Source organism: Neodiprion virginianus, chromosome 2 (assembly GCF_021901495.1).
Source record: "Neodiprion virginianus isolate iyNeoVirg1 chromosome 2, iyNeoVirg1.1, whole genome shotgun sequence".
Lineage (NCBI taxonomy): Eukaryota > Metazoa > Arthropoda > Insecta > Hymenoptera > Diprionidae > Neodiprion > Neodiprion virginianus.
The window spans coordinates 372,424-395,121 of NC_060878.1; the positions used below are offsets into that span (position 1 = coordinate 372,424).

Below are 22,698 nucleotides of genomic sequence, written 5' to 3' on the forward strand. Positions count from 1 at the left end.
TATTTATGCTCACAAGTATTTACCTTGACTTAGAACAATATTTACTAAACATCTCTGCGTGAAAATGTGATTATGGCATGATTTTTTGATAAGGTCGATCAAACGGCGATTCCGCAACTGTCGCCATGTAGACCAATCAGAAGGCAGTTTTAAACGGAAAATCTTTTCACGAGTGAAACCCGCTGCCGTGTAAACGAGCCCAGAAGTCCGCGCTATATTTACATCTCTGTTTACGATTTACACAGTTGTTACTTAGTCAATGGCCAAATACGAGAGTTTATTTTTGTACGATATATTAGTAACTGAATAAATTATTTTGTGCGTTGTGTTAATCTGTTACCAAACCTTTTGCACAATTTGCAGTGTAATATGACTGAATTACTCTACATCAATCATCCCATTATTTCGCTGAAGAAGAGTATTCGACAATGAGTTCGACGAAAAAAAGTAAAGTTAACCTCCCGAGTGGCTGGATCGTCGTCAATTCAACAAGCTTTCCCGATAGGGTTTATTACTTCAATGTTCGTACTGGAAAATCGTCTTGGACAGAACCGTCGCACGAGACGAACAAGGTACGTGGGTCACCCTGTTATTCGACTACATTCATCTTACCACGTAGTTTTGTTACGTATTCAATCGCATGTTTCATAACCTTGAAAATTCGCTAATTATCTCATCCAAAATCGAGCTCAGCAAAAGTTTAGTGTTTTCCTGCCAATGCTTATGTCAATTTACGTTGAATTACAGCAGTTCTTTTGTATTGCACAGTTTCAGCCCGAAAAAGCTGGACAAAAGCGTAAACTATCAACAGACACCGACGTGACCTCCCCTGATTCAACTTCCTTGGATAAGTTACAGAACTCCAGTGACAATGATAAGCCCCGGCGATTACTGCGAGCCAAGCGATGTTCGGAAACGTCTCAAATATCCGAAACACCACAGATGAAGGCATTGAGAGAGAAAATGACCAAGCAGAAGTCTAAATCTAACCAGAAGAAGAAGCCAAAGCAAGGTCTCTCTGTACCTGAAAATAGCCCCCAAGATGTGCCACTGCTTAATCGTCTTGGTAGTGAGGAATTGCCCCTCTGCTCACAGCGGGCTAAGCAATATTCTGAATCGAGAGTAGTAGAAACGCCCCAAATGAAAGCATTGAGGCAAAAAATTTTAAAGAAAACATCGAAGTCTGTGCAGACCCGAAAGGCAAAATCAAACGTCTCGGGGCTCGAGAATAATAATGAGGATTTACCTCTGTTTGTGGATAAACGAAACAGTAGTATCAAATTAAAGACTCAAAGATGTTGCACTAAATTGTCTAATACTGATACCAGGAAACCAGACGACAATGTTTCCAATGTTAGGAGTACCTTGAATGCTGCAGAGTCATTTGCGAGCAAATCGACTACTTCAGCTACGTCAAGGCGTACAGAGAAGCTGAAAGTAGAAGGACACCGACGAGGTCTTAAAGTCGACAAAAAAAAGAATCTGGCCAATAAAAGATTGGACAGTTTAAAGAATAAACTTAGTACCATCCGCAAGAGAATAGAACCTGCTATATCTGCCAAGGTGGCACGGCGATTGGCAACACAAGATGCTACATCTAGTAAACTCGATACAATATTCGATAAGAGTGTTGAGAACAATACCGTATATGAAATGCGCCCTATTAGCCCGACAGGTATTTCTATAATGAATTGATCCTAACAATTGTGTTTTAAGATGACATAAGTTTTCACCTAAATTTATCATGTTGTCTTCTCTGACGAATTTTTGCTACATTTCAGACCCATTGCCGAGCATTTATCAAAATACTGAATCACGATTCAGATCGCTCAGAGCAAGGCTCGCAAGCAGGTCATCTTCATCAGATATTAAAACTCAGCAAGAGAATGATCAGTCAGATAAAGCTGCCCCGTCTAATCTTCCAAACATTCCAAAAGTTGGCAGAAAAAAGAAGAAAACTAGTCATTTGGAAAAAACAAGCATAGATAGTAGTGTTGACGAAAGGGCTGATGTGTTTTTGAACCACGCTGTGGCACAACATGCAGATGAGACCGCATTTTTTGAAGAAATGGAATGGGAACCCATTGAACAGGAAAAACTCATCGTCGAAGTGAGATACATATGAAAGCATTTTCCCAGTTTACGAAAATCATCATCATGTAGTAGAAAATCTAATGATAAAATCATTATTTTTAGGTCCAAGAAGTTAGGATGCATCTCTCTACCGATGTAGGTGCGACGGAGCAGAAACCCCCTAATTGTACTGTAAATGGCCTAGAGTTTTCCCATGTTTCTGAGAACAGGAACCAAACGGTTGTGTATATTGTTGTCGACACCAATGTCTTTTTGTCAAATTTGAAGACAGTTACAGAAATTTTGGAGGGTTGTCATCAAACGAAATTTCAATATAAACCTGTGGTTGTAGTGCCTTGGATGGTATTACAGGTTAGTACTTTTGGAAAACTTGGTACAATTTATTTTCTAAGAATAAATCAATTTTCTTGAGATTTAATTATTTTTTACATGTATTTGATATTCTTCTGCCACAGGAATTAGACTATATAAAGGATAACAAATTGCAGAGGAAATCAACACACTTACAAAGAAGTGCCAAAATCGCAGTTGACTTGTTGTTTCAATATTTCTCAAGTAACCACCCTCGACTGCAAGGTCAAACAGCTGCAGATGCTGCTTCGAACAGAACAAAATATCATACTGACTCGCCAGATGACGAAATATTGCAAACTTGTTTGAGAATTCGAGAATTTGGATGTACAGTTGTGAGTTACTCTCAGAGTTGATAGAAATTTAAGCGTTTACCGATTTACTGAATTATTTGTCTTAGGTTTTGCTGTCCAATGACAAAAATCTCTGCAACAAGGCAATGATACACCATATCCCTACTTATGGGCGGCATAAATCTATTCAGGCAATGCTTTTGCTGAATGCGAACGAAATTGAAGCTAAATCCCCTATGACGCAACTGAAACAAGTGAAAGGTGTTGAAAACCATACAGAAACGGTTAATTCAAAAGAGGCTGATACATCGGATGAAATTTTTTGCGAGGCAAAAGCTATAATTAAGAACTTTCTATCTGTTGTAGGTATTTTAGAAGTTTGTTGCAACTTTTTTTTTATCTTCATCAAACTTTCTAGTCATAAGTATGTAAACTTAACTCCAACCAATTGTCTTCCAGATCGTTTCAAAAGAAATGGAAAAATTATTTGGGGAAAAATGGGCAAGGCACGTGATAATTCAACCTCCTTGGTCAGTGATGGACGTTCTCAAGTGTACCTCGAAACACTGGATCGCCGCAATTAGTGATGTCTTTGTAAGACGGGCTGAATCCATGGTTACGAAACTGACAGAGATATTTCTCAACTCTCCAAGTATGTCAATTCCGTATTTATATGAAAATAAGACAGAACCGAATATAAAAAGTATCCGAAGTTGGAAAAATTCTTAGAAAAGGTGCTATTTTTTTCTCTTTTATAGAAATATACGCGAATTAATTTCTTGTTGCATTCGATTTTCCACACGAGATTGATTTTGGATTTCAGAATATGGTCAGAGTTTAAAATCCATCAGAACTGTGTTAGAAGTGTGCTATGATCTTGTACAGATGGTGAAATCGGACAAATATCAGGAACTATCTTATCAATCATGTTCTAACATCAAGGTAAATAGCGAATAACTTACGTTTATTTGTCTATAAGCTCACTAACGTTTAATTCGTGGACTATATTTTAGAAGCTGATTGATAGATGTAATGAAGAAGTGAAGGAAAACGAGGTAGAAAAAAATCAGACCTTGATCGAACTTGAAAACGAGAGTGTGAACAACGAGCAACGGGCTAACAATGCTTTCAGATTGTTTGATCAAATTTGGACGTTTACAAATAACTTTTGGTAATATGCATTGCCAATTTTCAAAGAGCTTTCAATACGAATTAGGCAGAAAAGGCATTTTCTAAAATTGAATCAACTGCAAATAATCTATAAGATTTTCACGGAATTACAGTGGAATGTCGGCCGATTTGGTTGGAATACCCCACTGCATAACTTACGAAGGATTCAATCCCGCTCCGTCAGCTGAAACTATAAATCGATTGCAGCCAGAATTAGTATCCAGCTTGAATCAGCTGATACACGTTCTAAGAACGTAGGTTGAACTACATTCGTTATTGTCACATAATTCTTGAAAACTTTTCACCAGTTAGACATCAAGATCTGTATGTTAGTAATCGTGGACGGAATTTATTTCAGGGTTTTAAGTGAGGTGGGCTGTCTGACTGTGTCCCATCCAGCGCTGATTGCCCTTCACCAAAGTTTGGTCAATTACCTTCCAAATTCTGGCGAGTTTAACGACTCGAGCTCTTTGGATATCGGCGATCTCCTTTGTTGTATCAGGTTGAAAAAAGAGTTTTTGAAAACTGGACTGATCCAGTTGCAAGAACTGAGTTGTCAGTTTTGCCGGATAGCAGACTTTCGATCAATGACCGTTGGCATTTCGAGTTAGGCATTTCAAAGTTACAGTACGTTAGGACGATGTGATATTAAAACAAACGTAATCTACAAGTGCTGTGTTAGTCAGAAGGTTATTTTTGAGAAAAATATATTCACTCAGAGTTTTGTTCACAAGATTAATAATTTACTACATTTGCCGCGAAATAGAGGCGTGTTGAAAGTTGAACTTTTTGTATTTCAGAGTAGACTGTAGTTTTTATACTTGAATTTTGCACTCGTTATGAGACGCTGATCACATAGTTTTATTTGGTGTAAACGGATCTTTATTCGTATCATTAGTCATCGTAGATGTAAAAAACAGAAGTCGGTAACTCGGCTGAAAGTAGAGATAAAAAAGAAACATAAACCATTAGTTCTGGTTGTAAATATCGTTCCGAATCGCTTCACTGTTGTTACTCACATGTCATGTTAGTACAGCTTAGCAGAGAAGCGTCTGTATTTCGAGAGAAATGCAGGTACATACATACAGATGTATAGAAAGAGGTATAATATATTTATTTGAAACGTAAGTACAAATGTAAAACAAGTCTAATCAAACGGCATTAAAATTTGTATCCAACCGTATACTCAAACTCTGACTGTACATATTAATTGTCTTAAACGATATAACGCATAGTTCTATAACATTAAAACAAGTTTAAGAGAGACAAGGGTTTGCATTGTAGGTATAAATATATAAACGTATCTGTTTTTTTTTTCGATACTCTTGATCATTGACGCTTAAGACGTTCATAATCAAGTGAATTCCTTACGACAAGTGAAAATCCATTGAACAAACATAATTGTCTAATTTCTGTATAGTAAAGGAAACCCTTCAGGATTAGGGGGTTGAAGCCAGTTGTCCTTGGAATACTGTACGTGTTTGGTTTCGACAACGTGGTAGGTGTAGGCGTGCCGGGATTTTTGGCTCTTGTTGGCATTCGAGTAGTGGACGACCTGTCCGTGGAGCAGCACACAGGTGCCTTTCTTGACTGGTATGGCTCGGAAGTTGCTCTGGGGGTAGCAAGGCGCAGCGCTGTCGTATACCAGAAGCTCGCTGGCCTTTGGATCCTTGTTGCGCATGTAGCGTCGATGCACTCCGCCGTTGTGAGACCCAGGCGCTATCCACAGACAGCCGTTCTCTAGCGTAGCGTCCTCCAGTGCTATCCAAAAGCCTAGGAGTCGGGGAGGTTGCGTATAGAGGTACGTTGCGTCCTGGTGCGCGGTTACTGTAATGAGAAATAAATATTACCTCGTTTGACTAATTTGTAGCAACTCGGCCTACGGGATAGTGAGGATTTGGAAGAGGCAGAGTGATCGGTTAGTCTAGATATCATCGTCCGAGGAGCGTGTTGAGATAACTTCGTTTGTGTTTCGGAAAATTCTGGAACCATTCCTGATTATAAGAATGGTTGTAAATACCAATTTTCGGTACGTGTATACTTAGCTCCTACCTTCAGAACCAATACCGGGATTTTTGTATATAAACATCGACTGACATATCGCTGGTTCCTGAAAATTCAGCTGAAAAGCGGTTTCCTTTGCTCTGTCGTCGAACGAAATTTTCTTAAACGTTGGATGCAGCCAGTGAAGAGCGTGTCCCACCTGGCAACAATCGTTTGATTTGATTCGTACCCGTTTTACGACAATACACGTACAGTTCTTTACCAAACATATGGTTATTGTACATATTGACCTTGTTCAGCGATACTCTGGGATGAACTTTGAGTTTTCCGTCATCCTCCAGAGCTCCAGCCTCGAAGAAGAGGCTTATCTTGTGGGCGCTGTCAAGGAAGTATTGATCTTTGTTCTGCGAATAATTATTATTTCTCTTGTTAATCTGATCATTATCCAATCTATGAGTTATGGAATTTTTTGCCGAGGAATCTTACTTGCGGCAATTCGACGGTATTGAATACTTTTCTTTCGTTTTCCGGTGGCAAGTTTGTCGTGAATTCTTCGCCGGCGGCTCTGAGCTCTTCCACCTCGCTAGGCGAAAGATAATCTTCCAGCACGACGTAGCCGTCGTTTTGAAACTGAAAAACAATTTTGAAGTGTTCAATTCTACTCAAGGTCACGACTACATACTATCATGAATTTTCGTGTAAGATCTGAAACGATTCAGCGCGTACCAGTATTCATGTATCTACCCACGGGTGATACACTTTGAATGTATTTTTACTCAATGCAACAAGAATAATCTCAGCCGAGTCTCTCTACCACCTGGTGATTAGGTGCCAGAGTGTGCGTTTAACCGTAAAGGTCGTTCTATTTTGAAATCGGAGCACTTCCGAATGTTGTCCGCTGCTCGCGTGATGTGAAGTGATAGAGAAAAGAGTTTCGATTCATTTGCTTCGAATCGCGAGGAGAAAGGATGATTATCGTCACGGCATGTGATATCATAAAGTGTCTGAGTGCCTGAGTTAAAAATATATCACGAAACACATATAAACGCATAGATTTAATGATCGGGGATTCCCCAGCTACGCCGAAAAGCTATCACACGTCATCAATGACGCTTCGTTATGTTTCTATTCGAGAGGGCGGAAGATAAAATAGAAATGACCAGTCACTGTTTTTCTTCGTTACGTTTTCACTACGTAAATATACCTTTCCGTTTCTCCGGTTATTAATACACCTTACGTATTGCATTCAAATTTTCAAAATATACCGATCATGATGCCTGAGAAGTACGCGTATTGCTAACAGTTGAAATATGCGCCTGTATATATGGGGCATTCCATGTCAACTCGACCAATGATCTTCCCTTACCATTTTTGATTCGTTTCAGGATTTTTCATTCCGTTTTCCGGTCACAAAAATGCACTTCTTAATTTTTTCAGATTTTATGCTACAACCGTTAATTTTTTATGATTATTCAAATATATCTAAAATTTAGCATTTTGTAAATATCTAAAAAATATTATTTTTCATCCCGCTCATTCTGACACCCCTTCCATAATGAGGCGATTTTCTCTTCTATTTTTTTCTACCACTGCACACATTTTGAACAGACAAAACACCACGTATTCAATCGTTCAAACTTTCTGTGTTCAATTCTGAATCTTTTGCCGCAAGGACGCAGAATTTTTGATATTTTTTTGAGAATCTTCGGAACGTGAAACACGCTGTTGTGTTTGTTGAAATGTTTAAAGTGCTAGAAAGAAATAGAAGCCGAATCGCCCGATTAGGGAACAGGTGTCCGAATGATCGGAATGAAAAATAAGATTTTGGAGAAGGCTTTGAGATTTTTAAAAAATCCCAATATTTAGATAGATTTAAATAATGATAAAAAATTAACGGTTCTAGGAGAAAATCTGAAAAAATTAAGTAGTGCTTTTTTGTGACCGGAGAACCGTATGAAGAATTATGAAGCAAATCAAGAATGGTGTTTGAAAATCATTGGTCGAGTTGACATGGAATGCCGCATGTACACATGTGAATTTTACAAATGTACTTTGCACATTCATGTCCAAATACAGTGCGTCCATGCATTTGTGATAAGGCCGACTCGTTCTTTCAGTAAGAGTTTGATAATTTCAATAATACTATTTTCTGGTATTTATTTCTTCAATAAAATCGTTAAACATTCGTCATGTAATGAAATACAACTTATTTCTTCTTTTCTTTTTTCATGAAATATGTGTAATATGCAGCGAAATTTATTGTCATTACGACACGTAATGCTCGTATACGTTCATCCGTGGGGGGCATTGATTTTTCAGGGGATTGCAGAACGGACGAACGAAAATGGACGTATAGTTTGTGGTGACGGGGGTGTTACATCGGGATCTTAGCTGAATGAATCTTTAAAGATAGAACGAAACACTCAGCGAACGCGGTTACATTGATGTACGAATGGAATGCACGTACACGTTGCATGATTGCAAACTTACGTGTCAGACGGTTTTAGAATCGCGAGCAACAAACCGTTATGATTCGCGCTGGGATATCAGCGTAATTGTAGTTAATTGTTTCACCCGTAAACAGTGATGAATTTGTGTATTATTTTTAAACAGTTTTCATCCTCGAATACACTGAAAAACGGCCAGTAATTAAAATCTAGTAGCGTTACGAGTACTCGATAGAGTTTAGCACTATGTACAGAGATAACACGTTTCTCAGCTTTTAGACGGATATGATCGCTTATACTCTATAGCCGCCTCGTTTGTCGTAACCAAAAATTTAAAAATAGCCCTGTGCATTGCTGTTCATGGTGAAGGGTAATGTGTATAAGTGGCGTGAGCATCGACACTGAATTTTATTGCCCTCTGCAATCAGATTCTACAAATAAGAACAGCTAGAGATGATCCGTCAATAAAATTCGTTGAATGTGAAAACAAATTGGAACGCATGCATCGATTACTGATCACTTCACGGATTTGAATTTCCATTTGCGGGAAAAGTTTTCAACCGTGGGCACAAAATATCGTCAATAGTTATTGACAAGAAGATCAACTCGGCCATAAATGAAGACCGCGGGGGGGGGGGGGGGTACTAAAAAACAAAAACTAAGAAATCCATCTTGATTATCGACGTAGTTAAAGAAAAAGAAATTAAGTATTTAAAGACAAAGTATGTTGACAGTAATTGTAAAGTCAATTGTAAAGATTCGCTGAGAAGATGAGAATTGGTGCAGATTGTTGCGAGTGCCATTTTTCATTGTCAGCGTGTATAATTAATGACGCTCCTCCAGCAAATGATTGAAGAAGAATGCGTTGAACTATCTTGCGCTATGACGGTTACGTTAATCCAGTGATAAAATTATGTAGTTTTCCATTGACAATTTGGTTTCGCATGCACATATTTGTTACGTGATATCCCTGAAACGTATTTTACTATATGGCAATACGCACAACACAAAACGCATCGAACGAAACAGACTTTATCAAACAGACTGTATACCAAAAGTATATGACCTTTGAACCGATCGTTTTCTATATACACCGATAACATGACAAGTGTGTATATCTTCTACGGTATAGATGCGTTGGCAGAGTAGACTATTCTACGTTAAAAGTAGAATGACGATACATTGAGATGCAACTCACCTTCGACAGTATGTCCATCTTCATACCAGACCTTTACCAATTAATATTTATCTCCTATTATGCAATAATTGTTATTCGTATTCCCCGCGCTCTCCAAAAACACGAGTTGCAAATTTCAAAATTATGACGTACGTTCAAAATTGGAGAGTATGAACTAATGGAAAGAAATAATCTTTGCGCCGTGGTAGATCGAAGTGAAGCGCTTGGCGGCACTTGGAGGACTGCGGACTCGGGGCTTGGGAATTGGAATACTGTGCGGATTGTGGAAGCGTGGATGAGCAGTGAGGCGTGGAGCCGACATTCGGGAGCAGCGGCAAAGACGACCGTAACGCTGTACGATAACGACGAACCTAACGGAAATTCTTCCGACTTAAAGAAGACAAATTTTGAAATTGTCTTTTTACCTTGATTTGGCATTGTTATTTAAAACTCCAAGAGGAATGAGGGTGAAAAAGATTAAATCAACGAAGGAAAAAGTAGGGCGCCTTGTTGCATGCAACCCACGTTGCATGAAATCTGGCGGGATCGTTAGCATTAGCGAATCTTTACATTTTCAGTCCTTATTAAATTCTTGCCGCTCTTCTGTACTTACTACTTCGTGGTAGATGAAACTTGTCAGTCGTTTATTAATTATAAATCGAGAAACTTTCGCGCTGCTTGGCTCAAACTTTTAAACTTACGCCTGACGCGGCTGGCGACAGAAATTCGGTAAGCGAATCGGCAAGTGCATTTCTCATCGGATTACAAACATGCGTCACAGTTTTTTTTTTTTTTGTCTTATTCTTGCTTCCTCAGTCTCGTTAGAGGCGTAGTTGAATTTTCAGTATGCTTTTTTCGATTCTTTTGCACGTTAAAACAGCCAAGTTTGTATAAAGAGTTTGGGCTACTAACTACGTCGCAAAAAGTATAACCGAGCGTAAAGTTAAAGGCTTTTTTGAATACGTTTTTAGATTGAAACTTTTTAGAAATTTCTAGGCATCTCAGGTAGTTGCGGGAATAGATAAATAAAAAGATACAGATACGATATATTTATTATACATATATTAATAAATCCAAGTGCAAATTATTAAATGTACAAAAAGAAGTGCATGGAAATGGTGTTAAAACTCTGCTCTAGTCGTATACATTGAAACTTGAGCTGTGAATTTCAGTTATCTTATCGATATGACGCGCGTCCCCCATACTGGTTTCGTCTCGATCTTCCCGACCATTGACATTCAAGATATTGAAACTGACTGAAATAATTATCGCACTTAATTAGGGGGTAAAAATTTAAAGAATGCCTTGAAGGACGTTAGTTTTTATACAACAAAGGAAATCCCTCGGGTTGCGGGGGTTGAATCCAGTTTTCTTTCGAGAACTCTACGTTCTTCGTTTCGTACGCGTGAATCGTATACGCGTGGCGGGACTTGTGGCTTTTGTTAGGTTCCGAATAGTGGATGATTTTTCCGTGGAGCAGCACGCAGGTTCCTTGCTTCACCGGTACGGCCTTGAAATTGCTTTGGGGCCAGGAGGGCGTCTGCGTGTCGTATACGAGTAATTCGTTGGACTTTGGATCCTTGTTACGCATGTACCTCCAGTGTACCTCGTCCTTGTGAGAGCCTGGCGCTAACCAGAGGCATCCGTTCTCCAGCGTAGCGTCCTGCAGCGCTATCCAGTAGCCTAGGAGTCGCGTGGGTTCCGTATAGAGATAAGTAACGTCCTGATGTATGGTCACTGCGATTGGAAATAAGGCTGAATTATTTTACCATCCCTGGTGGAAGCTGCTATTTGCGAGTGTTTGGACTTTGGGAGGTGGAGGTCGAAACTTGAAAGGGTCAATGTTGCGAATGGCCGAGATTTCAAACATGCGAAAATAAAATAACGAAACTCATTCTAATCAGTTACACTTTCGAAAATCAAGATTTCGAATAATTCAGCTTTTCCTATTTTATTTGCGCTTGTTTGAAATTTCGATACATCGACCTTTCGCAATATTGACCCTACCCTACCCAGTTTTGACCCCCACCCATATTGATCGTGACATGTGGATAACCGGAAGGGTTTTTTCAACGTTTTCACCAATATCTCTTTCTCATTAAGGTGTTTAATTTTCATCGCGTGCATATTTACACCGGCATTTAGAAGGAAGGTATCCCAGGTCAATCTCTCCGATTTTTTTTTTTTTTGTAATATGTTATAGCAGACTGAAAACTAAGCGCCACGTATTTTTTTCATCTGCCATTAAACACTTTAAGGGGGTGGAACCAACCTCCAACGTACGGCATGTTAAGCGGTGATTTAGCAATTTTATTTTTTTTGTTTTTTTATTGAGAAAATTACATTTTGCATTCCCCGTTATGATAAAACTTTTCCAATTAGATTGGTTAAAAAATACTACGTTCTCGTAGGTGAAACTGCCAAATCGCTCCGTGAGATGCCTCACTTTGGATGGTGGTTTCACCGCCTTAAAGTGTTTAACGACAGATAAAAAAAAAAAAAAAAATTACCGTCGCCGAGTTTTTAGTCTACTATATCATATTGCAAAAGAAATGAAATTGGAGAGATCGACCTGGGATACCTACCTTGTTAGTCGTATAATAAGCCATCTTACCTTGAGAACCAATACCGGGGTTTTTGTAAATGTACATAGACTGGCAAATTGCCGGTTCTTGGAAGTTAAGTTTCCGCGCAATGTCCTTCACTCTGTCGTCGAAGGAGATTTTCTTAAACGTAGGATGTAGCCAGTGAAGGGCATGTCCCACCTGTGAACAGTTGCACCAGCGTATTCATTTTCCCTTTTACATAGACCCTACACGTGTTCGCGATTACCAAGCATGCGATAATTATGCATGGTATATTTACCTTGTTCAGTGATATCTTGGGGTCAACTTTGAGTTTCCCGTCAAGGTCCAGAGCTCCGGGTTCGAAGAAGTAGCTCATCTTGTGGGCACTGTCCAGGAAGTACAGATCTTTGTTCTGCGAATTATTATTATCATTTTTTTTTTGTTGCAAAGTTGATCATTATAATGTTATTGTAACGAGGCATCATAGAATTACTAAGAGAGGAATCTCACTTGAGGAAAGTTTATGCTATCGAATACTCTTCTTTCATTTTCCGGCGGCAAGTTTGTCGTGAATGCTTCACCAGCGGCTCTAAGCTCTTCCACCTCGTCAGGCGAAAGAAAATCTTCCAACACGACGTAGCCATCATTTTCGAACTGAGAAATGAGTAAAATAATTATTCAAATCGTTTACATTACTGCGCGATTATCTACTGTTACACTATCTTGAAATATTTGGAAATCTTGGAAGTATATAAGTCATCGGGTTATCGCATAATTATCGGATTATATAATCCATACTGTGCGTTATCAACTTTTACAAAACTTATAATTTGGAATGTTATTAAATTTTTGGACGATAATATTGTTAATTAGAAACGAAGAAGATATCACAAGGCAGTTTAAATTACAAAATATATCGTCTAAGACCGTGGTCAACATGTTGTACTAGGAATTGGGATCAAACACAACTCCTTTTATACATTCTTTAAAAGGGTAGTTATATTGATACATAGTCTGGATAAACTTCCGTTTAGAACATACCTTCGATCAATGCGAAATTTGGTATACTTATGTATTTTGATGCGCTGATCAAGAATACCAAACTCAAAATACCCGCAAATTCGATTTTCAAGGTCAAATCAATTTTGTGTGTGTGTGTGTGTGTGTGTGTGTGTGTGTGTGTGTGTGTGTGTGTGTGTGTGTGTGTGTGTGTGTGTGTGCGTGTGTGTGTGCGTGCGTGCGTTTCTTTAGGTTTGGGTTTGGGTTTTTCCTTATATTTATTGCAATAAATGTGAAAAACATTTAAAAAATCGATTTTTTGTCGATTTGACCTTGAAAATCGAATTTGCGGGTGTTTTGAGTATGATATTCTTGATCAGCGCATCAAAATACATAAGGGCTATTCCGCGTCAACCGGATCAGTCATCTCTCAGATATTTTTTTAATTTGGCATGTGGATTGTGTGGGAGGAGTTAGATTTTTGTGCCAAAGCGCGAATCTCATAATGCAAAATTCGATTTTTTATTAACAATAACAAATTAGACTCCCATTTTTTTCAAAAATTCATAACTTTGGCAAAAAATTAGATACAATATATTTTTTTTTTCAAATTACGCGGAAAGCTCCATAGAATTTAAAAAAAATACGAAATGGTAAAAAAAAGTTGTTATCAATTGTTTATTTAACAATTAATTTTTCAAAGATTTTTAAAACAGTGACTGACACGATCAAAAATTTTTTTTAAAATTCTGACACGTTCCTTGAACCGTACTACAATCTGTGAATTAATGCCAAAGGGGTGTTTTTCTTCGTTTTCGAGTTAAAAATCATTAAAGGTGTCGATGCGCATGAAATTGCGGCGCGCCGAGTCTCTACGTAATGGCGGGCGGCCGCTTGCCGTCCACCGCTACCCCGCGGTGGCGTCGCAGCGTTATTTTCACGATGTAGGACATGATTGAAGAATCTGAAAAAAATACTGTACCTTCACAAGGCCTGCTCAAAGCGATAAGTGAAGTTTCAAGAATGTGTTTTTATTTTAAAATAAGTAGCAAGTTATGTAATTATTATCATTTATGCTCCCTCTCATGGTATGTAACCGTTATTTTGAATCTCTGTAATAAAAAAACGGTGAAAAACACATTCCTGAAACTTCACTTATCGCTTTGAGCAGGCCTTGTGAAGGTACAGTATTTTTTTCAGATTCTTCAATCATGTCCTACATCGTGAAAATGACTAAAATAACGCTGCGACGCCACCGCGGGGTAGCGGTGGACGGCAACCGGCCGCCCGCCATTACGTAGAGACTCGGCGCACCGCAATTTCATGCGCATCGACACCTTTAATGATTTTTTACTCAAAAACGAAGAAAAACACCCCTCTGGAATTAATTCACAGGTTGTAGTACGGTTCAAGGAACGTGTCAGAATTTTAAAAAAAATTTTTGATTGTGTCAGTCACTGTTTTAAAAATCTTTGAAAAATTAATTGTTAAATAAACAATTAATAACAACTTGTTTTTACCATTTCGTATTTTTTTTTAAATTCTATGGAGCTGTTACGTCCTCCAGACTTCATATTCCTTTCCCACGCTCTTAGTTACCTTACGCTCTGTAATCTACCCTTATCGTTCGCGAGTCAGCAGGTTCTCCTGTAACTCGCGGCTAGCTTGCCTGCTACATCCGGCAGAAGCAGGCAGATCCATCCCAGCACTCAAGCAAGACACCTATCCTTCTAAATCAAGACCGTACCCTTTTTCCCTTGACCGACTCCGTTGCATTGACCACTAATAAACAATCATATACTTTAAATCGTTTACCTTCCCTTAATACCGATCCCTTTCTATTCCATTCCCTTCCTGCATTGGGAGTAGTAGCACGCGAGTGCATAGTCGACGTGAACGGACCCTACAATAGCCAAATAACATCTTGGCTGGGCGTGGAGTAAGCTCCGATTACCGCTCATCGGAGCCTACGCAATCTACCCCGTAACAGAGCTTTCCGCGTAATTTGAAAAAAAAAAATATATTGTATCTAATTTTTTGCCAAAGTTATGAATTTTTGAAAAAAATGGGAGTCTAATTTGTTATAGTTAATAAAAAATCGAATTTTGCATTATGAGATTCGCGCTTTGGCACAAAAATCTAACTCCTCCCACACAATCCACATGCCAAATTAAAAAAATATCTGAGAGATGACTGATCCGGTTGACGCGGAATAGCCCATAAGTATACCTTTCAGATCGATCGGAGGTATGTTCTAAACGGAAGTACACCCCATAGTCTTAATACCTGTGTAATTATGAATAAAGGAACAACGATTAATATGATATTGGTAAATCATGAAATTAATTTTTTTTTTTTTGCCTCAGTAATTCAAATTTGGACCGGAAACAAGATTAAAATTAAGTCACGGTGCCCGAACGTCGAAATGGATATTTTCCGACCTAGAGCGTAAAGTATATACGCAGAGAAATTTCTTGGATATGTAGGTCTCCTTATTAAAAACATCAAAATTATCAGTCAACGTTTCGACCCTAGGATGTGGGTCATCTTCAAGACAGGTTTATTGCATCTAGTACAAATTTCCAACCAACCAAAAAGGAAAGTATCTGAAACCCCTTATGTTGGCGATAATACACAGTTGAAACTGTCTCAGAATATTTTTATTAGGTATAACTCACCTTCGACAATATGCTCATCTTCTTGAAATCACGATTAACAGAATTTATTTATAATATACAATTTTTTCACAAGTATAAAATCGGGGAAGACAAACAAATACAAACAAGAAAGTCGCGTGTCGAGGCGAACTACAGTGAATCGCTTGATGGTTTTCGGGGAACTGCAAACTTAGCAGAGACGTGTCTGCTTTTATGCTGGGAAACTGGGGACTTACTCGTTTAAATGTTCTTTTACGTAACCTCGGCCCGCGATTCGTTGGTTCATTCCCGTTCTGTAGATTTCAATAAAACCAGTGAGTTCCGTTCGCAGTTTCGCGCGTCCGTGGGTAAGGTAGAATCTCTGCACAGCGACACAGCGTTCCGTCTGTCGACGATCCAACGAAAAGTTGTTCTCTCATTGGCTGTAATTCATTCCGTTTCCGCTGTTTCGCATGAGCTCCGCTTGATGCGACGTCATTCTTTCGTATCGTACGTATAAATTAGTGAATGACTCGATTAAGCATCGAGCTAGGAAGAACCGCGTTAATTGAGAAAGAGATCTTCGACACACCCAACGTCTACCGGAAAGTGATCAGAGGTCATTTCGAAAAGATCTCCGAGCCTGAAGCGTCGACATCTAGTGAAATCCTAACTTTCTATTTCCGAGCTGATTATGATAGTTTTTCTCTTCTTCGAGTATCGCTAGAGAAATGAGAATTTGGAAACCAAAATTAGCCAAGGAAAAGTACGGCGCCTTTTTATATGCAACCAGAATCGTAGTCGCCCAATTAGAATGGAATGAGAATGTTCTTCGCGATTCTCGTTCGAGAGGTGGCGCCACTCCAGCGTCGAACTGGATAACTATTTCTATTGTTGAAGGCAGGCGGGACACGTTCGATTCTCCATATGATTAGCGTCAAATCGCTCTGTTATACCGGGATCTAAATACCCTATTGTTTATCAAGATGTTTCCAAAGGAACGGAAACGTACGGTAACGAATAAAAGATCTGTTTCCGCCCAAGGAGACGGGCAATCGATTCCTTAAGTCTTTATCATTTTTGATTCGCAATCACCTTTAACTCACGAAGTTTGCGAAGTTCGCCTCTCTGCTCCTCAATCGCATTCTTATTTTTATTCTCTTGAGATCGTAACATTCTATTACCATGTACTAACGGGGAGTATGAAATAAAAAAAAAAAATAATAACTAGCAGGATAAAGAAGAAAGAAGGCACGATTGCCTCATCATTTCACAATTTTGACTGTATGAAATTATAAAAAAATGTTGGCATCAACGTTTATAATACAACATAAGTATAAGAAAAACGGCTGGTTAGTTATTATATCCTGTAGAGGTGGAGAAAAATCGTCAGAATGGCTAATAAGTTCAATCAATAGAACAGCACGGATCTCGTACATCCATTAAGAACATGTCTTAGTATACTCGCGGAAAAGAAAAATGCCAGTATTAAGGTAAGTGTACCAGTTACTGTTCCTGTACCAATTATTGACCTTCTTTGGTTGTATCCGTTCGATCCTTAGTTCTAAAATTACCAAATATAAATTTGTAGTGTCTAACCTTCAAGCAATTGGTTTTATTCATCGAGAAATTCACAATTTGTGCCGTAAATTTATAATTATGGAAATTAAGAGGATCAATAATTGGGTCTAAGCGTGTCGATACCTGGTACACTTACCTTAGTTCAATTCCGGAAGAGAAATATTTCGTCGAATCCAAGTTCAGTTGACGACGTAGGAGATTTTGAAAGGCATTACTCACTTCGCGATGCAGCATCTACGCACATACATACGTACCAATAAAATATTAGTCATGGACTGTAAAGCGTGAAAGTTGGAGAAGCGTCGGAGGTGGAGTGGCAAGGACTTGAGCCCGTACGATTCTCGTATACGAAAATAGCCACGATGCGATATCTCGTGCGAGGGGTCATGAGGAGTCGGCTCGTGCAGAGAAGAACTTGTCGAGTTCATCTGTACTTACAACCTATGTGTACACCTACACATATAAATACATACATACATACCTAGCCACGTGTATCTGGGATATTATAGATATTAAGCGAACATTTGAAAGAGGCACGGAACGCGAGGAGGTCCTTTCCTAAGCACGTTTTACGTTCCATTGTGCCTCACGCGAATAACGCAGATTTTTCCTCTGTAATTACTAGTGATGTAACGCATGTAAATTTTGTGAGTATTCGCGAATGCACATTTTTAAATTTGGCGCCATTTCTCTATGGCTAAAGCGTCGACCGACAGGCACACCGTGCAAGTCGCAAGCACACATTAGCGTCGTTTGCATCTTATTACGGAAATTGCTGAGCTAATCCGAACTAAGTCGTTTGTCTGTTTGATTATTTAACGACAAGTTGATAACAGAAGTAAATTAACTTTTAGGATAGTGTGTGATTCCAATGTGAAGACAAACTTATACAATAAAAGTTCGTTATAAAACCAATGTTTTCTCGTCTTATTTAATATTATTTTCCACAATTTTTATAAGCAAAATATGAAGTATTTGTGACAATCGCATTCGCAAGATATTCGCAGGATTTTTGTGAATGCGGATGCGAATGTCAAGAAATATGCGAATATTCGTTACGTCACTAGTGAGTATATAGAACCATCCACATGGACGCAAAGAGACGCGTACGTGTCTATAGGTACAAGTGCACTAATGTCGATCGCTTCTTGTCAGTTCGTCGTCTTCGCTCGCAGCGAAATAGAGCCTTGCGAATTATTCGCGAAATCGCGGCGCGCTGCTGCAAGCTTGCAAGCTGAAAAGCTAGGAAAGCCACGCGAACCCCTGGGAAATAAGTTCAAACTCAAACAAGTCTCGCTAAACCGACTTGACATTAGTAGGTATACGGACGCGGTGTTTTGGTGCATCTTCTGCGGGAGGTTTTTACTCTATTGGGAGAAGAGGCGCAACACGCAAGGACGCTGCTTCGAAAACAGGTAATTCGCACGTTATCGTATACCAAAGTGTGGTATCGGTCATCAAAGCTCTTGGCTTCCGAAAGTGAGGAGAATTTACGAAATTAATATTCGCTGATATTTTATCATTCTTCTCAGATTCGACGTCAGTCAAATACGTTGTGATTTCGTAGGGGCCAGAGTTGACAAAATATAGGTATAATATACACACATGTATTTTCTACACGTGAAGCGAAATAAATTTTTATCTCCGATCGAGGGGGACTCTGCAGGGCAACGATATTACTCGAACAATTATGTAATGTTTATTTAGTTGATCGTCGGGCAAAGTCCACTAACTATTATAAGGCAAAAAATAAAAAAAAAAACAATGTATGCAAAGTATAGAATAGAATAAGTTGAGAACATAAATTTGAAACGTAAATTTTCAACAGAATATAGTAGCATTGTATAAACTATAAAGGTATAAAATAAATAAATTTTGGTCTTTCAGCTCGCAATTGCAGAATAGCAATTATGGTATATATGGATATAAATTTGAACAATATGATATTGAACCATTGATATGCTGCTTGCATGTGTTATACGTTCGTAGGAAAAGTATAAGCCTGATGCTCAGGAATACTGACGAGTCAAGTTGATGCCATAATAACAAATGCGATTTGTTGAAAAATTAGAATTTCCGCTTCTTCGATAATAGAAACGAATTGACAATCACGGAAAGGAAAATGAATACTTTGAAATCGGAAACCCTGCAGAGGGGCGTGGAATCGACCGACTCGTTTCCGTTGCCGGGATACGCGTTTAGAGTACTCACAGCATGCAATAAACCGCGGGTACGTATACGTAAACACAATTGTCGAAGATATGACACGACGGTGAGATAAACGGTCACGCGTGCAACGCGTCTTTGCCATTATTGAATTATATAGAGCCTAGTTATTACGTGCCTGCGTACCCGCGTACCCAAATACGTCTCGTTGCCTGGGTTGAATTGAGCGCCGGATGGTACTGGCCACACGTGTAGGTCCCAGTATACCTTCGACGTTAGTTGAATCGGTTGGAATGAGGACGAAATCGTATAGATAAATCGCTTTCAAATTGTATCAAATCACTTTATTGGGTTATACCCAGTTAGGAGACCGAAAAAAACAACGTTATTTATCAAGGATTTTTCACGAAGCGCAATTTCAATTTATTAATATACAAATTTGTATACACATCGGGGTAACGTTGAACTTCAATCTGATATTTTTTAGTCGTAAAAATAAAGATTTTTAAATATGCTGTAGCCGATCTCCGGAAGCACCTATAAAAAAAGGCGTCTTCCGGTGAGCAAGATATCTCTGGACTGGATCATCTGAAATGAAAAACTAAAAAAGATTTAGTTGACATAAGATATCGTCTGGACTTTGAACGAAGGAATAAGCAAAATATTAATTTTTAACAAAACGGCAGCATGTTAAAAAAAAACTTTCGTTTTTCCATAAAAATTTATCCCTCAACTTGTTGATAAAATGGAAAATAGTTGTCGGCGAGAAAAAGCCTTCGACAAAGAACTGAAAAATATATTCATAAAGCTCGTGTAAAAATTTGAGGCTGTTCGGTTCAGCCGTTGCCGAGAAATCTTGCGCTCCGACTTTGAAATCACAGTTTTGAGAAAAATACGTTCAAAGTTTCACAAGCACTTTCAAACGCTCCGGAGAGTCTTTGCAAATGTGCGCGTAACCTTGAAAATATATCTCTGATCGACGTGAAATTTTCTATGCATACACTTGAATGTATGTACATTACAAAAATGAAACATGACGAATAAAATCGAATGTTGAAAAATCCTGACTAAGTATAACTCTTTAATATCACTGAAAATTATCTGAAATCGTAGCAAATCACTATAAACGAGGACAAATCACATATGTGATCAGACAGAAAATAAGCTAAAGTCAGACGAATCATAAACGAAATCACCTGACGTCGTCAAGAAGTCACGAAATCACTTCTGGATACGCTAAAAGTTTGGGTTCGTCGGAGCCGTTTATCGTTTTTTCGACTGGTCGTCGGTTATCCGAAATTGGTTGACATAACGCGACGACGACGGTCAGGTGTCGTAGGCAAGCCGTCGGTTACTGCACGCCGAGGTGTCGTATGATTAGAAACTCTTTGGAGAAAACCAAGTTGCGTAGCATTGCTGTAGACGAGTGTAATTAAAGCGATTCACTCGAGCCTCGTAATCAAGTGATTAATTATCCGGTTGAAGCTGGCTAGTTATCCGCTATCAGTAGAGGATATTTGTCAGAAAATTACGTTCTATAAATAGCTGCAGCCTCGTATCTAATAATTGGACGAAGTTGAACAATTACGAATAATCGTAACGAGTCCCCGAAAAACAAGATCCGTTTTATATTTTTTCAAGATCGTTTGCCGTTCGCTCCTCGAAAAATCCGTATAGCTCATTGTCAGAGGGACTGCACGAATCGTTTGATAAACTACGTAATAAGCCATTTATTTTACTGATCTACTGATCGTTTGTACTGGCATAACGTTCGTACGAATATCGTGCAGGGTATCGCCCCACTGATGGCTTGTATTGAGTAAACACGATGTTATTCCAGGAATATCCCAGCTCGCCATATTGTTGCCACGAGATACTTTTGCAGTCTGCGGTGAATTTTCCTCGTTAATTAGGGATGCATTGGCTATACATTCTCAGTCAAAAGTGAGTCTCGTCGGCGATATTGAATACTTTGCGATAAGCTAAAAATCGGGGAAAAAAAATCAATCGCAACGAAGACGACAGGGAAATTAAATTTGAATAATAGTTTATCGTCGTGCATCGTGTTTTGGAAGACGATCTCGCGTCATTGCCCTTTCAATACAGAACACCGATTATTACATGGTAAAATAGTTGTGTTCGTGTGGAAAGTAAATTGATAAAGTACATTAAAATAATAAAAATAATAAAGAGCTTATCGCTGTCGACGAGCTCGTGTTACTCTCGTTGCTGTATGCACAGAATTCATTTTTAAACACATTATTCGTAACACAGTCGTCGTTTTGTACTCTCATATGTGATACAACGGTATCAGTGTTGTATAAATATGCATTGTTTATTACGGAGATCTATGTATAGGTATACTGACAAGGTTGTAGACTGTGCTCCGTAGATTATAAATAAAATGTATGACTAAACAGATGTGTTTACAACTAACTTGATCGTTGCCGTGGTATCCTTGCAGGTTACCAATGGCGTCAACCTCTTTTCCGCACGACTTGATGGATCTTTTTTCTTTCATTTATTTTTTTTATTTTGGTAAATCCTCAAAGTTGGTCAGTTTCATGCGCGGATGAAAATCAACGATCAACAATCGAAGTGAGAGAATCTCGAAACTAACGTTCAACTCAAATTGTTGAAGTAGAAGATGAGAAGACACGAGAGCATGTATCATTGATCGTTAAAAAAAAACAAGAAACAAAAAAAAAAAAAAACAGAGTGTCAACTGATGATTCGGCCAGACGTAGTCGCGGGCTAAATTCACCTCGTCGTCGTTGAATTAGGGTTGCACGTAATTTTATTTTTATTCCCTAATTCTATCTTGGCCCTCGACGCGGCTCTAATCAACCATAAACCGCACTTGTCGCTATACTCGCTGTGCGTGTAAGTATAAAAGATGATCTACGACTTGTAAACAAAATCATTACGTAACGGCCACGCTGCTGATAGAGTCAAATGCATTACGCGATGGGAATCGGAGCCGCGTGCAGCGCACTGCGAATGCATCTGCACGGTATTGTCGTCTTAGGTGATTGCAATCGTGAGATCGAAAATGAACGCAGTTTAACGCGTAATGCGTTTGATGATTCGCGGCTGGTGAAATGCGGCGAAACTTCGTTAAATAACGCGTATTTTCCATTCGAGCGCGCGAAGCCCGGGGTAAAAGAAAATGACGAGAAAAGGTGGGGAGAAAGTAAAAATTCTTGCCTGTAA

The 22,698-nt window shown here is 38.9% G+C and overlaps 3 protein-coding genes across 5 annotated transcripts; 1 reads left to right on the plus strand and 2 right to left on the minus strand.

Moving 5' to 3' along the window:
* Nucleotides 1-104: 104 nt before the first annotated feature.
* On the plus strand, nucleotides 105-5,291 carry LOC124298961 (transcriptional protein SWT1). Of its 3 annotated transcripts, none has more exons than XM_046751699.1 (11): nucleotides 105-572; nucleotides 769-1,675; nucleotides 1,782-2,110; nucleotides 2,197-2,445; nucleotides 2,550-2,780; nucleotides 2,846-3,100; nucleotides 3,198-3,390; nucleotides 3,562-3,680; nucleotides 3,752-3,909; nucleotides 4,022-4,162; nucleotides 4,267-5,291. In XM_046751699.1, exons 1-11 carry the CDS (start codon nucleotides 429-431, stop codon nucleotides 4,517-4,519), a joined length of 2,979 nt encoding a protein of 992 aa, XP_046607655.1. In that variant the 5' UTR covers nucleotides 105-428; the 3' UTR covers nucleotides 4,520-5,291. The 3 variants fall into 3 exon arrangements, with proteins under 3 accessions (XP_046607655.1, XP_046607657.1, XP_046607656.1); XM_046751700.1 differs by having other exon boundaries at nucleotides 142-572; nucleotides 775-1,675; XM_046751701.1 differs by lacking the exons at nucleotides 3,752-3,909; nucleotides 4,022-4,162; nucleotides 4,267-5,291 and having other exon boundaries at nucleotides 124-572; nucleotides 3,198-3,472.
* On the minus strand, nucleotides 5,002-9,789 carry LOC124298967 (phytanoyl-CoA dioxygenase domain-containing protein 1 homolog). The gene is made up of 5 exons (XM_046751718.1): nucleotides 9,558-9,789; nucleotides 6,399-6,542; nucleotides 6,203-6,316; nucleotides 5,961-6,111; nucleotides 5,002-5,735 (listed from the first exon to the last, which is right to left on the minus strand). The coding sequence occupies exons 1-5, from the start codon at nucleotides 9,579-9,581 to the stop codon at nucleotides 5,314-5,316; spliced, it is 855 nt and encodes a 284-aa protein (XP_046607674.1). The 5' UTR covers nucleotides 9,582-9,789; the 3' UTR covers nucleotides 5,002-5,313.
* A 781-nt stretch (nucleotides 9,790-10,570) lies between these two features.
* On the minus strand, nucleotides 10,571-15,949 carry LOC124297958 (phytanoyl-CoA dioxygenase domain-containing protein 1 homolog). Its single transcript, XM_046749425.1, has 5 exons — nucleotides 15,781-15,949; nucleotides 12,614-12,757; nucleotides 12,402-12,515; nucleotides 12,151-12,301; nucleotides 10,571-11,273 (listed from the first exon to the last, which is right to left on the minus strand). The coding sequence occupies exons 1-5, from the start codon at nucleotides 15,796-15,798 to the stop codon at nucleotides 10,852-10,854; spliced, it is 849 nt and encodes a 282-aa protein (XP_046605381.1). The 5' UTR covers nucleotides 15,799-15,949; the 3' UTR covers nucleotides 10,571-10,851.
* Nucleotides 15,950-22,698: the final 6,749 nt, after the last annotated feature.

What these genes read in the sequence shown, in the direction of transcription:
- LOC124298961 (XM_046751699.1), top strand. Translation starts at nt 429, where the DNA reads ATGAGTTCGACGAAAAAAAGTAAAGTTAACCTCCCGAGTGGCTGGATC. An exon ending in CGTCGCACGAGACGAACAAG is followed by an intron (nt 573 to 768) that starts GTACGTGGGTCA and finishes TGTATTGCACAG; the next exon opens with TTTCAGCCCGAAAAAGCTGG. An exon ending in GAGAATTTGGATGTACAGTT is followed by an intron (nt 2,781 to 2,845) that starts GTGAGTTACTCT and finishes TATTTGTCTTAG; the next exon opens with GTTTTGCTGTCCAATGACAA.
- LOC124298967 (XM_046751718.1), bottom strand. Translation starts at nt 9,581, where the DNA reads ATGAAGATGGACATACTGTCGAAG. An exon ending in AGATGGACATACTGTCGAAG is followed by an intron (nt 6,543 to 9,557) that starts GTGAGTTGCATC and finishes ATTGTTTTTCAG; the next exon opens with TTTCAAAACGACGGCTACGT. An exon ending in CCAGAGTATCGCTGAACAAG is followed by an intron (nt 6,112 to 6,202) that starts GTCAATATGTAC and finishes GATTGTTGCCAG; the next exon opens with GTGGGACACGCTCTTCACTG.
- LOC124297958 (XM_046749425.1), bottom strand. An exon ending in ATAGCATAAACTTTCCTCAA is followed by an intron (nt 12,516 to 12,613) that starts GTGAGATTCCTC and finishes AATAATTCGCAG; the next exon opens with AACAAAGATCTGTACTTCCT. An exon ending in CCCCGGTATTGGTTCTCAAG is followed by an intron (nt 11,274 to 12,150) that starts GTAAGATGGCTT and finishes TTCCAATCGCAG; the next exon opens with TGACCATACATCAGGACGTT.